The sequence below is a fragment of the Indicator indicator genome, chromosome 16 (assembly GCF_027791375.1).
Source record: "Indicator indicator isolate 239-I01 chromosome 16, UM_Iind_1.1, whole genome shotgun sequence".
Taxonomy (NCBI): domain Eukaryota; kingdom Metazoa; phylum Chordata; class Aves; order Piciformes; family Indicatoridae; genus Indicator; species Indicator indicator.
In genome coordinates, this window is record NC_072025.1 from 4557277 (window position 1) to 4572675 (window position 15399).

Below are 15399 nucleotides of genomic sequence, written 5' to 3' on the forward strand. Positions count from 1 at the left end.
AATACATTATTACCTTCTGAGGACTCATGTCAGAGACATGAGATTCCACATTAAAGCTCAGCAACTGAAGAAAGAAATTGAGGGCACCAAATCAAGTAGAGGACCTGATCCAAAGATAAAGTCAAGCAGTAAAGCAATAAAATATCATTTTCTCACCAAATTAACTCATTTTCTATGTTCTTTTCTGGACTTCAGACCTTTAGCAGATACTCTGAAGGAAACTGATAATGTTGTTTTAAAGACTAGGAGAGATAAAAGTGATTTTTCATCACACAGGGACATGCCACTGAGATTTATAGTGGTACTGACAGCTACATTAGAATCAGTACTACCTAAAGTACTTTGCACAGCTGCAGGAAAAGTGAATGACTTTCATATGTTACTGTTCATGAGACATTCAGGCTTAATAATGTTAAAGTTTGGTGCACTGTTTTCGTTGAAGAAGGAAAAGGCTTGTGGTCATCCGAAGCAGAGATTCAGGAAGGAAATATTAGCAGAGGTTGTAAAGAAGAGATGGATTGAAGTTGTGCTCTACAAACTCTCAGAACCCTCTCAGCTTTCTAGACAAACATGGAATACTTATTTGCTGTTACCTATCTTGTTTGTATTATTTACAAAACAGTTTGTACAGAAAGTGGGGGTGAATAAACCCAAACTGTGTTTAAATACAAACAAGCTGGTTTATGAAGCAATGTTATCTTTGAAGGAAGCCCTACTACAGATTGAAACTGCTTCAAAACCATTGCATTTGAGAACATTTCAGCTTCTAAAATTAGTTACTTCAGTTCACAAAGTTTGGGAATACGACATTCAGGTCAAAATGAGATCAGGCTGCAAATTCATTTTAAGGTGGTCTAATGCCACAGAAAGTACAGGGTAGCAAATGTTACATAACATTTGATAAAATTGTGAAAAACACTAGCAACGCTTGCTTACAAAATTAAGCAAGTAGTTCAGTGAGCAATAAAGCTAAAGAAACACCAGTTTCAAGTGGATCAGATCTTGTGTCTGGAAGCACTGGAGTCTAAAAGAATGTTATCTGTATGTGCAGGGATAAGTAATAAGGTCTGTCTTCTACACTTAACTCCTGTTTTCATGGAACATAGAATCTCATGTCTTTAAAATTGTTCCTCCACCAGGTGCAAGGTTATGGAGGGAAGAAAACCAGAAAAGACCTAGCAACCTTCACTCTGATTACACAATAATTTATTATAGTGTTACGGCTTTTATACCTGGGGGTCATTTTTTCCTTCCAGCATATTGTAGTAATGTCTCTTTAATAATGTGTTGCAAAAACATTTTGATCATTAGCATAAGGAAATGCAAGCCATTAACAGGAAATGTCTTGATAGACCAAGTAAATGGTTGCTTGTATATTATATATACTGCTTATATAACTTTTTTTTATCAGTAGCCCAAAAACTGGGGCAAAGTATGAGAAAAGGAGGAGAAATGACGGTTCAAAGAAAACAAGAGCATTTCCCTGTGCTGCATAGTCTTCTGACTGATTTTGTTAAGTATTAAGCAGGAAGACCAATGATAAGTCCATTTGGTAGGACTTCCCATTTTAAGTTACCTTCAATGTTGTACAACCACTGCACAATATACTGCACTAAAAAATAGCTTCCTCCTGGACTTGCATTTTCTAAGAGCAGTAGAGGGGCTCTGCAGTCTGATTCAGTTATTTGAAAATGGAAAGCAAAGAAGAAATGGGGGAAGAGAACTTAACCACAACAGAAATGGTGTCTGTGCCATTGTTTTTGCTGTGTTTGAACTAGGAGCTATCAAACTGAACAGAGTCCAAGCAGACAGGGAAGCAGAGGGCTTACCTGAAAAAGCTAGAAACTTCTCTTACATGTTCAGCAAATTCTATCTCAGGAGTATGTACCTAAAAGAGACTGCCCAGGCAGAGGGAGAGCTTTAGTCAAAGGTTATAGATCTAACATGGGATACCTAGCTCTTCTACATTAAGAAAAACATTGCCTTCTTTCGTCTTTGGCATCATTTCAGATTCATTTAAAACACAACAAGCTACCTCCAGTAAAAAATGAAAGAATGGATTAGTTTGGATAAGAGTTTTCACTTGTACTATGACCCTATTCAAACCCCAGGGATATTAACGAAGACATACCTGTATGTCTGAGAATCTACTCTAGGGAAAAAAACAAAACCTGAAACTAAATTGTGTTATGATTTTCTGGCATATATACCTCTTTCTGTTATAATGACTTCTGTTGACATCTACATACTTAGAGATGGAATATTTGTGTATCAGAATAATGAAAAGAAACCAAATTATTTGCCTCTTGTGGTTAAGATCAGTGAAAACAGTGCTTCTTTCAAGAAACTACTGGCATATTTCCTGCACTTCAGTGGACGATGAGCACAAAAAAACAGCCAGATCTGCATGTCTGAAGATGTTTAAGAAAACCTAAAATCATTTTCATCATTGTATGTAACAAGATCTGCTTGTGCTCATCCAAAGTCTGTTCCAGCTTTTCTTGTGACTTGGAACCTGTTCAACCTGTGTGTAGTATGAGACCCCAAATTCCTGAGAGCAAAGGGCCAGACAGACATTTTGTGAAATACAAATATGCAGGTTGCCACTCAGCTCCATATTTGTGATTCACACTCCATGAAACTTTCAATCAGGAGTTATTCCTGTGAGTAGCTGAGGGCATGTGACCAGAGCCTGCAGCTGTAGAACCTGAAGAAGACACTGCTGTTTTCATGCCCAAATTAAAACTACCAATTTCTAACATTTCTAAATGCATATCTGTACCACTAAAACATTATTTTCCAGCGTACATTATTAGAGACTGCCTTCAAATTACCATCTCAAAGGAGATTTGACTACAAGTTTTGTATAGACAACTGGTGAGCTGCAACAATGTAGTTGAGCATCCACTGGTGGCATTCTTTAACAGGGCTCTGTAATTTGAACCTGGGGTCTATGTTCTCCTCACAGAATTTTTCTAGCTATTTCAACTTTTTCCAACTGTTTCAAACTGTTCAGTCATTTTCATCAGTTCTCGAGATTCTAGGAGTCTCTGTTTCAAGGGGATTAATGTTTGCTCTCACTTGTCATATTGGCAACTCAGCTAAAACAAGTTTTTTAAAATACCAAATGTTTCTACCTCCTATAGCTGCGAAAATTCATCTTGAAAAGGTGACATGACTGCCACTGATTCACTGATGTGAATCACTCTGCAACAGTTATTTTGAGAAGTTTGTGCTACCTGCTAATCTCCGTGAGGATCTAGCTGTGAAATGCAATGATGACAATTTATAAATCATATTCTAAAAGCATTTAGAAGCACAAATTCTGTTGATTAGGGAGTAGAATTTTTCCTCAAAAATTATCAAAGCACTTGGGAAAAAATTCTAATTTCTCTGATAATAATTCTAACATAAATATCCAGGTAGTATTGTTTCCAAATAATCCAAACCTACTCTATGCCCTCCCTTTTGGTGGGGGAGAAGTGTACTTTTTTTTTTTTTTTTTCAAATTAATCAGTACAAGGGCCGTACAATGTTTAAACTCAATTTTGTTTGGCCTAAAACTGTGGCACAGGACTAAGGCACATCACCACCAGCAGAAGTGAGTAGAGTTTACCTCGCTGCACACCTCTGAGCCTCTATTTCGTGCGACACGTTCCTAGACAGAACATCCTGAAGAGTAGTCTGGAGCCCATCCAAAACAGCCTCTTTTGGAGCCTGTGTCTGGCTGAGAAATAGGCTTAGGAACAGTAAAAAATTCAAGTAAGGAATCTGATAATGAGTTTAAACATCTGTCTTACCTGCTTTTGCGTGCAGGAAATAGAACTGCTGTATTCAGATGGAATGTATTTTAGTGATTCACTGGACTCATACAGTACAAAACCAACAAATCTTGCCCACAATAACAACAAAATAAACATGGGGAAATAATTTTTTTTTTGCAGAGTGCTTAGAGATTATGATATAAAAGGCCATTTAAGCTTATGTTGTTACTGTATTTGTAACTTCTAATTATGCAAACCTGCAATTCTTAAATGTAATTTTCTTGTATCATTCTACTAAGTCAAGTAAAAGTAGACAGCTGAATAGCAAATAAAACTTGTTCTCTGATTTGGCCAGACACTAGGGATTCAGAAACCTTGGGTCTACACCAAAGTTAGTATCTTATATGAAAGCTAATGAACACCACTACAGAGTTACTTCTAGTAGAAAGTTCTCCATTTTTAGGACAAAAATAAACTAATCGGGAGTAAGGACAGTGAGCTAGTTTTGAGGTAGACTTCTAACTAAAAATTAAGCATCGTATGTAACCACTTTCTTTTTGAAGTTCAGTCTAACATTTAACACTTACCAGCCTCTCTCTACTGCACGCTGAAAGTCGAAGTTTGTCTGCATCATTTACTTATCTTGGTTTATTGTTCCCTGCCAAGGGGGCATGATTCAGGGTGAGTCTCATTCATCTGTTAAAATATGGCTTGTTCAAATATTTGCTAAAAGAAATCTGACACTCAGGGTAACAAAACCCAGGTTCACTATCGTTGCACTTTTCTGCAGTTTTTAATGGAAATTCATTTCTAGCAGTACAGTTATGACCATTTAGCACAATTTGGATCTTTTATATGAAATTATTCTCACTTTCTTACAACTGCATGATATAGACACATCCTGTGATTTTTCTGGATTAAGTAATTTAAAAGTCATTATAATAGTTTTGGCAATTAATTGCTGTGCTCATTGCGCAAGCACAAGGTTATACATCACACTGCTTGCCTACTCTTCGTGCTTCTGAAACTTATCATTGACTTAATTTAATGCATTAAGAGATAGTGTGCAACAAAACACAATTCCAATTCAAAACATATGGAAGAAGTGTCATTTACCTTTTGTCACCAAAACCATCACTCCTCCCTGCAGGTCTTGTGACTAACAGTTGTTTTGGTTTGGTTTGGTTTTTTTGCCTCCAGTTGTGGTCACTTAGGAATTATATTCTCTTGCTGGACACATACTGCCACCATTACTGTAACTGCAGATAATTATCTTTAGAGCAGTCCTACTATTCACGTTTGCCTCAGCTGCTGAATATTCATTTGATTAGCTCTGTCCACTTTAAAACCTCACGGTTATTTTTTGAGTGATAGGGGTATAAATCATTGAACTGCAAAACTTCCTATCAATTAAAAACAAGCTCTGCCTTTTGGTATGTACATCCCTTAAGCAAATATATTCTAGTTTCACTCAGGTGTTGTCATGGGTGAAGAGCAAATGACACTGTGGAGGCAAAATGAATCTGGACACCAAAACACTTTAATCACAGATGTTGCAATTTTATCCATTACCCTACTTCCTTGTCAGTTAGAAAATATGGCATGGATGGCACAGCACAGCACTGCCAGCCATGCACTGCATGGTTCTGGGATCCCTTGGAGTCATCCCCACTTCCGAAGGTCAAAGGGATGATTCTGGACTCTTGTGCAGACTTTGGGGGTCCCGTCCCCCGGCATCCTTTCTGTACTGTGTCTATCACTTAAGGGTCCGCAGCAACAGGACTTCATTGATCATTAGCCTCTTACAACCACAACCTCATCTCCTGTTCTGCTGAGCCATCGCCAGAACTCACCATCTGCTTCTTCAGATGCTTCGGGACACATTTGCACTGTTGTTCAGTACATGGTTGGTCACACTTCATCTGCTTCTACTACAGCAAAAAGTCAAAGCTCATAGGCTTGTGCCAGTAGCTATGCAGGCTAGCCCTAACTCATGCTAACAGTCACAAGAATCCTGTCTGTGTACGAGAAATCAAATTTGCTCCTCACCTCCTGTTAAACACATCACTTATGCAGACAGAAAGGGCCAAGCACAACATTCTGTAATGCTAAAAAAAAACATGTATTCCCTTCCCATTAAAAGGCTTCTCCCAAAATTCAAGCATATTCCATTTCCAAACACTTTTCCTTCTAAATGCAGCAACTACGTTTGAAGTCACATCACTATCCCTAGAAGGCCACTGGGAGTTCACAGCTCATCTTCTCTCTAGTTAAAAAAAACACAAAACAACAACAACATTGTCAACACAGCCATGGGAAAGTGCTGCCTGTGCTCAGCACCCACTGAAACCAGCAGTAAACTGCAAGAACAAATACATCTTTACTTTAGCTTGCTGGTTCCAAGTTCAGGAAAAGTTTTACCTAGACAAGGGCAAAACATTGCCAGCTACAGCCCTGATGGGTACATCTAACACCAGACCAGCTGACTGATGTAACACTTAGAACTGTGGTGAAATGGTGCAAAACTTATCTTATTTTCTTGTACAAGTGAAAATAAAACGGAGAAATGAATTTAAAAGGGAACAAATATATTATTAGCTATACTAACACTAACCTGAATTTACTTACTTGAACTTCCAGTACACTGCATTCCAGCTGCAGCTATCCAAACAGGTGGCTGATGTAAAAGCACAGGAAAACACTCTAAAGCACAAGTCTTGTTTAACAGCTCTACATAAATAGAACACACAGACAAGTCTTGTGTGGCCCACCATTTCAAATGATAAAGAAAAAAAAAGCATTTTAAAGGAACTTAATACTACCAGGTAGTATTGGTTTTTAGCATTTTGTATTTACAAGTTTGTAACAGAGAGCATTGTGCTTCAGGAGAATCTAAAAGAAAAAGCAGCCAGTCCATTTTGACTGTGTAAACTTAAATCTACAAAGACTGAAACTGCTGCTACACACAAAATTTCACACATTATTCTAAACCAGGTATTTAATACAACTGAGATGCAGTTGAAGACAGCGAGACAACTTGAGCTTGTAATTGGACAACATGTCTTTAAATTGTAGCTTTTTCTCTAAGGAGAAGGCAAGGTACTTCAACATATTTTCATCTTTATTTAATAAGCACTTCGGTATTTTTCTCTAAAGACTTTCATTCATTTTATCTAGTAAAACCATTCAGTTCTGTAAATAGGACTCAGGTCTGGCACGCTCTGTATCTCTCTGGAAATAAAATCCAGGCAATGGTGGATTTTATGCAGCAGTTTTTCTAGACTGTTTTACATATATAAATAGAACACATCAAAGTACTGTTTCCTTCTATATGCTGATATTTGGACTCTAAGTGCCACTTATGCAAACCATTCTCAAATTAAAAGAAATACTTTCTTCAGTTGCAGAATACTATCAAGTATCATTTACCTGCAATTCTGACACACAGAGGGGGTTACACAGAAGACAAAGCTTTCTTGCTGCTATGGTGTTAAACTCTATTCCAACTACAATGTTCAGTAATATCACCAAAATGATGTTTACATTTTGGAAGGGGCTTTAACTGCAATGTGTCCACTCTTCCAGACTTCTCAGCTTTCTGGAATGAAAGAAACAGCTTACTAAAGCATTAAAAATGTATTTACACTTGGTTCACTTTAGTTGAACCAAGATGAATAAGAGTCATAACTGTAGTATAACCATGAAGCAGGTCATCCTTGATGTCATTACATTCTCTTAATACAAAATTCCCAGTAACTATTCGGTCGCATCCTATTTCCCCATGTCCAAAAAAACCAAAGAGAGGAACGTTTGGAAAAAACTTTCTAAATGCATCTGCTTCCATATTCCTTTTGGTTTTATAATGGCGGTATCCTCTGCCAACACAGGCGAACATAAAGCCAATGGTGTTGTGCTCAGGGATGTTTGCTGCTTTGAGACGTTGCATGGCGGCTTCTGCTGTCCTCTCGTCAGCAACATCCTGGTCCAACAGAACAGTGGCACTCTGAATCTGGGGGCCGCTAAAGGCCAGCCCAACCACACCGCAGGCATCACCAGGCTGGGCACTGCTGCTGAAAGGCAACAGGCAGTGAGTTATAGAATGTTCCAGGGACTCTGCTTCCAACCCAAACAAACTTCTACCACAACAGAAGCACATTTCAAAGCAGATGAACATCCTGGTGATTTGGAAAGCCACCCATAGTTAAAAACAAACCAAAGCCTTCACAACTTCACTTATTTTTTTTTCTTTTTTTTTTTTTAGTAACCCTTCACAAGGGAAAACTTTTCATCCATTACTAGGGATCAAGCATAAGCCTACCTTTCAAATACACTCCCAATTCAGCAGTGTATCTCACAGCTCTGCAATTTCAACTACTAGTTAACACTAAGACAAGGAAAGAAACTCAGCATTTACCTAGCAAACCAGGGTAACAGTAATGTCAGTAACAGCTTCAGATTCGTATCACATTAACTCTCACTTGGTTGGCCAGGACACATTGGTTTAAGCACTTATGTACTTATGCTTCATTCACAGTAATTTAATACATGGTCAGCTCTCTTATCTGTATTAATGATGCAGCTGGCATGCATTAGACACAGCAAAAAGATTGATATTCCTATAGAGTCCAGACATAAAGGGGAAGAAGGAGCCTGGAGCAATGTCTGCAGCTGCACACCCCAGGCACAAGACACTCCAGTAAGAATATGCCAGCACCCATGAGTCAGAGGGCACAAAGGGCTCTCCCTGCAAGGATCCTGGCAGAGGAAAGGAGTTTAAGCTGAATGAAATCTAGCCCTGTCTGTAAGTGTCAAGTCCTTCAGCAGCAGTAGATGAGGTGTGCTCCTGGGGCACAGTCCTGTTTGCCTGTTCAGCTACTACTCTGTAACGTGAGCCAAACGAAGGGTGATTTAGAAACAAAATGTTAATTGTTTGTCACAATGATCAATAGTTTACCCGCAAGCCAGAAGGTAAACAGCAGTGAACACATACAGGCTATCTGAAGCTGGAAATATCTGTTGTGGTATGATTCTTCTAGCCAGGTTCCCAGAACCCAACTTTTAACCCAGTCATACAAAGCTTCCAGGTTTTCTGGCTAGATTACAGTTGGACTTTATTCTCTTAAAAAAACAAAAAGTTGTAATTTACTACTGTTAATAGGCATTTCTAATATACTGTAACTAAAAGACTGTGGCTTCTACAGTGATTCTCCCATTTGAAATCTTCTTCACAATTTACCTTGAATAAGATACCTACTTCTCAGAGGTCAGTGATGTAAAGCTCTCCACTTGTCCCCCAGCCAGGATGATACTTTTCTCGTTCAAAGGATTGACTATTTGGTGGAGAAATCGAGTTGCTCCAGACTTCCAGGAGTTGTATCCGAACAGAAGAACCACCCGAAGATCTGGGTTATTCTTCAGACCTAGGAACAGCACCACAAACACTGATCCTCTTATTTTCAGAATCATGGAATTGATAAGGTCAAAAAAAGACCTCCAAGTTCATCAAGTCAAACCATTAACCTAACACTGCCAAGTCCACCACTAAATCATGTCCCTAAGCGCCACAGTCACACTGTTTTTGAACACTGTTAGATCTTGACCCCTGAGGTCCAACCATCCTCTCCTCCAATAACACATCACATCTCTTGTTATAGCTTTCCACCACTGCAGTTGGGAAAACAAGACACAAGTATCCCAGGCACTCAGGAACTGGGCTGCATTCCCCAAATAAGCAAGGATTTCTGAAAAGAACCTAGCAAGGAAAACAAGACTGCATCTGCTTCCTCCAGCTTTCCATTTCTTTAGTATAGCTTCTCAAGGGCACAGTTCTTCGATTTTACTCAACAGCCTTTGCTGTCTTTTTATAGGCAAGAACTCCAAGTTCCTAGAAGACTCAAGAAACCTTCATTATGTTACTCTTCATAAATGACCTACCCTGTTGAGAACACAACATGAGGAATGTAAACATATTGAATTGTGCTGTCTTCTGTTCTGCCCTTCTTTGCTACATCTGAGCTATGATCTAAATGCAAAATTATTTTGGAGAAGAGCAGCAGCTCCTCCCTACTCGTTTCTAAGTTGTAATGCCAAGAATTATTCCCAATGGCACAGACTCGTTTATCATTATTTTTAACTAGTCAGAGGCTCAAAACCTAACAAACTCCATATAGAACATAACTGACATTATTAGAGATATATATCTCTATATAATATAGAAATATTATATTTCAGGTAACTTAATACTCCAAAGAACAGAGATGCATAATCACCAGCTGCAGCCCAAAAGAGCCACAGCCGGCTTTATGAATGGAGGCTGTTGGTTCCATGTGTAACTCCACACTGGCGCCTAAAAAAGCAATACAACATTTCACAAAAGCTAGTAAGGTGAAAAACATGGAAATACCTGCTTCAGCAAATTTACTTTCATCGAAGACCCTGTTTTTTGAGTCTTTAGAAAAATGGAAAGTATGAATTTTCACCCCATCGATTTTGGGAAATAACAGAGCAAACCCAGCTTCGCCCTCTTCAATTTCTTGAGGTTGATTGCTGCTTGAACCCATAGGGGTAACTACAGAGATACAAAAACAAACATTTTGTATTCGTTTTTTTCCAATACGTCCATCTACACCATAACGTAGATTAAAAAAGAGACAGAATATCTTAAGTAAAACATGGTAGCTAATTTCCACAACACTGTATGTAATTGAAAACCAGTAGGTTTTGTGCTGATGTTTTGGTAAAATTAGGCACGCAGAGGTCCTGCTGGCTATAGGTAATGCTGAAATCACTTTAGGCAAGCACATCTAGATGTATTTGGACACTTCCTTGCAGCTGCACCAATCAGTTGGAAAACAAGCACTGTACAATACAGCTGGCTCAAGCCCTCCTGTCAGCTTCCACGAGCAGACAAACATACTCAGATTTTTAAGGACCACAAATGAAATGGAGAAAGATGTTATACAAGCACATGATGACAGTATAAAGAAAACTCACACAAATACTAGGTATGTATTATTTCATTACATACCCTACTTAAACTGTAAGAAGACAATTAAAGGTAAGGAAGCAGGAAAAAAAACTTTCCAATGCTAAAAATACAAAGCACTAGAAAAAGACTGTCTAGGTAAACTGTAAGTTTTCCACAGTTACTGTTGATGCCTCCTGATAGACCTTAACAAACAGGTACACAACTGTGGATATCCTGTCACAGCATGACTGTGAAAAGCACAGGTAAATTCAAGAAACATTGAGTAATTACATTAGGGTAGCAGGAAAAACTGCAATAAGATGCCTGCTCAATTAAATAAACTCTTAATTATACCTGCATTATGTAAAAAACTACGTAAGTTAGCAACAACACTATGAACTCCTTAAAATTGCTGAACACAGTAGAAGCAAAACATAGCAATCACTGCAAGATCTCTTCCATCAGTCTGTAGGACAATGCTTTCAAACACATAAAATTGTGACAAACAGGAAATGGTGATACACTGAATGCTTTCAAACTGATCTCTCACAAAACCAGCTCGTTTTCCTCCTACCTACGATCCCCGGGGTGACCAATCCAAGAACCTGACATCGCTTTGGCAATAATTTTTCGAGTGCAATTGCGGTTTCTTTACTGTTTCTTTTCCTGGCTGTGAGAAAATGAAAACAAGAAACGTAGAGAAAAGTCGAAGTGAGGTGTTCTGAATGGTACTTAACAAACCCGGCAGTTAAACCCATCCTATTGAAGCAATGCTGCCCATTAGTGGCCACCCTGCTAAAAGCACGGCAAATCTGTACAGATCGGCAAGGACAGACATGCAACAGAATCAACATTTCCTAAAGAATGAAATAGGATCTGTGTAAAATTACACACAACTACGATCCGTGTTTCAGAACACAAGTACAAAACTATGCGGCCACGTTTTCTGCAAAACATTTACTTTCCCGTGAAGTCCCAGTTCAGAGAACTCCCCCTTCTGCCAGCATCTCTACGCGCTGTCCCAGCACCCCGAGCCCTTCCTGAGGCGGGAGCGACCACATGGGATTTACCTTTCTTCTGATCGTGACACTCCTGATGCCCACTGAAAGTTTCTGTATCAGCTATGTAAAGCACGGTCTGCGGCAGAACATGCACCTTCTGCAAAAAGACGGAAAAAGGGCTGCGCTACCGGACCGCTGTGGCTGCGCCCCGTGGGACAGGGCGGGGCAGGAAGAACCCAAGGGAGACGCGCAGGGAAAGGCACTGGTGCAAGCCACCCTGAAGCGCGAGGGCAGCGCCTGCCGCGCACCTCGCACGGGCCCGCTCTCACCTCCAGCTCGCGGGCCAGGGCGCGCACCAGTGCGTGGCTCTCGGCGGGTCCCGGCTCCAACGCCGACACCCAAGCGACCCCCTGACGCGCTCGCAAGATCCGTCGAGCGCACTCCCTCCACAGCCGGCACACACTGCAACACACCACAGACACAACGCGTCGGCAGGTCTGCCCCGGCCTCCGGCTCCCGCCGCAACTACCTCAGAACTGGATCCGACAGCCCCGGCGGCACCCACCCCCGAGGCCTCGCCCCTTACCAGGCAGCGCGCAGCAACGCCTTGGTGGGCAGAAAACCGAGAACGCGCTCGACCACCTCGGCCAGGTTGCTAAGGACGAAGCCCCCTTTGGCTGCGGCCTCCATGACGCTGATGCCACCGTACTCCCCGCGGCCTCCCTTTCCCGGCCGCAGCAACAACGTACTGCGTCACCCGCGCGCCGACACTCCAGGGGCGAATTTCCGGTCACGCGGTGGTGGAGGCAAGAGTAGCCAGTGTCGCCGCCTGGCGGCGGGAAGAGCCGCATCGATCCCGGGTCGTCCCGCTTCCCACCCCTTAACCCGCCCTCTCCGCGCCCCGGACCCGGCACGGACACAACGCACTTCTTAAAATGGTTTTTATTCATAAACTTGATGCAAGTTTACAAATTACTGTACATTGCCAAGTAACTCTGCAATGAGAAATGGAACCCAAACCAAAGCAGGCGCCGAGGTAGGGGGCGGGCTGCGGCCGCAGGGCCACCTCACCGGCCCCCATCCTCCAGCACCGGCTCCAGGGCCTCGACAAACATCGGTACAACCACGCAAGCAGACGCGCCGGGACATCACCCACCCTACATTTGAAACAATACGTATTGGAAGTAGTGCCAAACCTCCCCAATCATTTCTTTCGAGCTAAAAACTGGATCTAGAAGCAAATGCACAAGGACCCGCGAGTGCTGGACAGAGAAGAGAGCACAAGTTTGATAGTCAACTAAAGAACCTCAACAAAAACATGCTTCTGCGCTTCTAAAAAGTGCTTAATTCATGGAACACACCCTTAGCTCAGCCCCAGACGGGGCAAACGCCTAATGACTAGTACTACAACCAAAATAGAATCGATTTTGGTAAGGCAATGAAGTATAGTGTAATTACACAGACCCAGATTCATTCCCTAATAAAGAAATAACAATTCCCATTAGTCTTTTAAGAACAAAACCACCATCATGACTATTGGCAACATTTCTTAAACCTCTGAATCAGCTGACATGTTTTTGTATGTTATTGTAGCTTTATATAAAAAAATTTCACTCAAGGATTTTCATCTCTATTTGTGCCAATCACTTTATAAGTTCATTAGTTTACAAATGATTGCAACAACCCGTTAATAAAATGGAACACCTAAGAAAGGTTTTTTAGTATTTTAAATAACTTCAAGCTTCATACTGTGGCTCTTCTTGTTAAGGAGGTTGAGCCAACAAGTAGCAGGAACAGCCCAGCAAGTTCTGATGCCCCAGTGGAAGTGACTAGTTACAAGGTTTTATTGGCACAGCCTTGCTCTACTTAAGAAAAAAAGAATACCAAACAAACCAAAACAACAACAAAAAATAGTCTAAACAAAAAGCATCTTTTCCAAGGAACAGTTCATATTCTTATACAGCCATGAAAAATGTTTAATGACTTAACATACATGAGTTTTTCTTAAGTCATTAATTTGGAAATACTACAAATGCTGTCATTTTAGACCGGGGGGGGGACAACAAGAAAAAAAAACAGCCTACTGTGATTTGCAAGACCTGACATTTCCTAAAACAGCATTAAACAACATATTAAACTTCTTGGCTTTAAATGAAATTATACAACGCAAATCTATGCAGTCCACATATTGCAAATAAGAAATACACAAAAAGTGTGTGAACAACTCACTCCTACTGAGTGGTCTTTAACTTGATAGCTTGCAGTAGGGAGCTTATGCTTTCAAACAAAAAGAAAAAAGAGTGAGAAGGGAGGGCATGGCCCAAATATGCTTAATCTGTAAGAACAAAACCAGTAAATGCCCAAATTGCTCAGTCCAGATGCCTAAGAAGAGCGGAATGGTAAGGCTGTAACTTATATTTTATGTGTCAGTTGACAGATTATCCACTAACTTATCTAATAGCTAAAGTCTTCAGTACAGCTGTTATAGGGGCACTCATAGCTTGAGTCTGTGTTGGAAAACATAAAAAAGAGCTTGTTTTGTCAACATTGGTCCAGGTATACAACAGTCCTCAATGTTAGCCGTCTTCTTTTGGAGGAGTGTACCAGCCTATGGACAACAAAGAAACATGTTAGGTACTGACGTTGCTACATCAAGACAATCATCTTACCTTCTTACTCTGTCTGTGGGAGATGAAAGCCTTATCTGGCTCCTTTCTTCCCTCTTAAAAGTAGCTCAGTGCCCTAAACACTAGTAGTCTGCAGTGGGAGATAAAGAATGGGATGGATTCCAGGATCAGACCCAGCATTCGGCCATGAAAATTAAATGCTTTTAAATTTACGTTTGCTTTTTTCTGTGGCAGCAGCTATCCAGAGTTGGACAAGCTGGACATCCACAGAGGAAACTGTTGAAGGAGGAACACTACTGTAACAAAACCAAATGGAACTGAGGCAAAATCCCAAAGTCTTTAAGTCACTTAATACACAGATACACAAACATGACTACACTGAGATAATTCTATACAAATTCCATCTTGTTTACTAAGAGTCAGGCATGTACAAGCTTTTGAAGGGTTTATCCTACTTCTGCAAATCATAAAATCAACCAGGTTGGAAGAGACCTCTAAGATCATCCAGTCCAACTGATCACCCAGGCCTAAGCAATCAACTACACCATGGCACCAAACACCTCATCCAGTCTCCTACTGAATGTCTCCAGCGATGGCAACTCCACCACCCCCCCAGGCAGCCCATTCCAATGGGCAATCACCCTCTCTGTGAAGAACTTCCTCCTAATATACAGCCTATACCTCCCCTGGCACAACTTCAGACTGTGTCCTCTTGTTCTGCTGCTGGCTGCCTGGGAGAAGAGACCAACCCCCACCTGGCTACAACCTCCCCTCAGGTAGTTGTAGGCAGCAATGAGGCCACCCCTGAGCCTCCTCTTCTCCAGGCTAAACAACTCCTATTCCCTTGCAGGAATAGGCTCAGAAATGTCAGTTGAATAACCTGTCTCCTGATCGTATTTAGTATATTTAGCAGTTGAATCATGTCTGATTCAAGTGGACAGTTTTTTGTAGCTACCTCCAGATTTCCAATTTTTATTCTCCCAGCCACTATTTAAAAAAAATCGTCTAAATGTTTGTATAGTGAACATAGGGCATATTGA

General features: G+C 40.8%; 2 protein-coding genes across 7 annotated transcripts in view; both read right to left on the reverse strand.

Moving 5' to 3' along the window:
- Positions 1-5257: 5257 nt before the first annotated feature.
- FBXO22 (F-box protein 22) lies at positions 5258-12422 on the reverse strand. 5 transcript variants are annotated; one of them, XR_008489258.1, is made up of 9 exons: positions 12319-12422; positions 12062-12194; positions 11802-11889; positions 11306-11401; positions 10168-10332; positions 9019-9184; positions 7194-7834; positions 6393-6494; positions 5258-6030 (listed from the first exon to the last, which is right to left on the reverse strand). XR_008489258.1 is itself a non-coding variant. In XM_054388402.1 (7 exons), exons 1-7 carry the CDS (start codon positions 12420-12422, stop codon positions 7405-7407), a joined length of 1182 nt encoding a protein of 393 aa, XP_054244377.1. In that variant the 3' UTR covers positions 6501-7404. The 5 variants fall into 5 exon arrangements, 1 of the variants encoding a protein (XP_054244377.1); XR_008489257.1 differs by having other exon boundaries at positions 5258-6494; XM_054388402.1 differs by lacking the exons at positions 5258-6030; positions 6393-6494 and having other exon boundaries at positions 6501-7834.
- A 371-nt stretch (positions 12423-12793) lies between these two features.
- The window catches only part of UBE2Q2 (ubiquitin conjugating enzyme E2 Q2), a 45113-nt gene continuing 42507 nt past the window's right edge, over positions 12794-15399 (reverse strand). For both annotated transcript variants that reach the window (XM_054387769.1, XM_054387767.1), the window contains one exon: positions 12794-14340. In XM_054387769.1, coding sequence (XP_054243744.1) covers positions 14309-14340 — 32 coding nt within the window. In that variant the 3' untranslated portion in view covers positions 12794-14308. The remainder of the gene's footprint in view (positions 14341-15399) is intronic.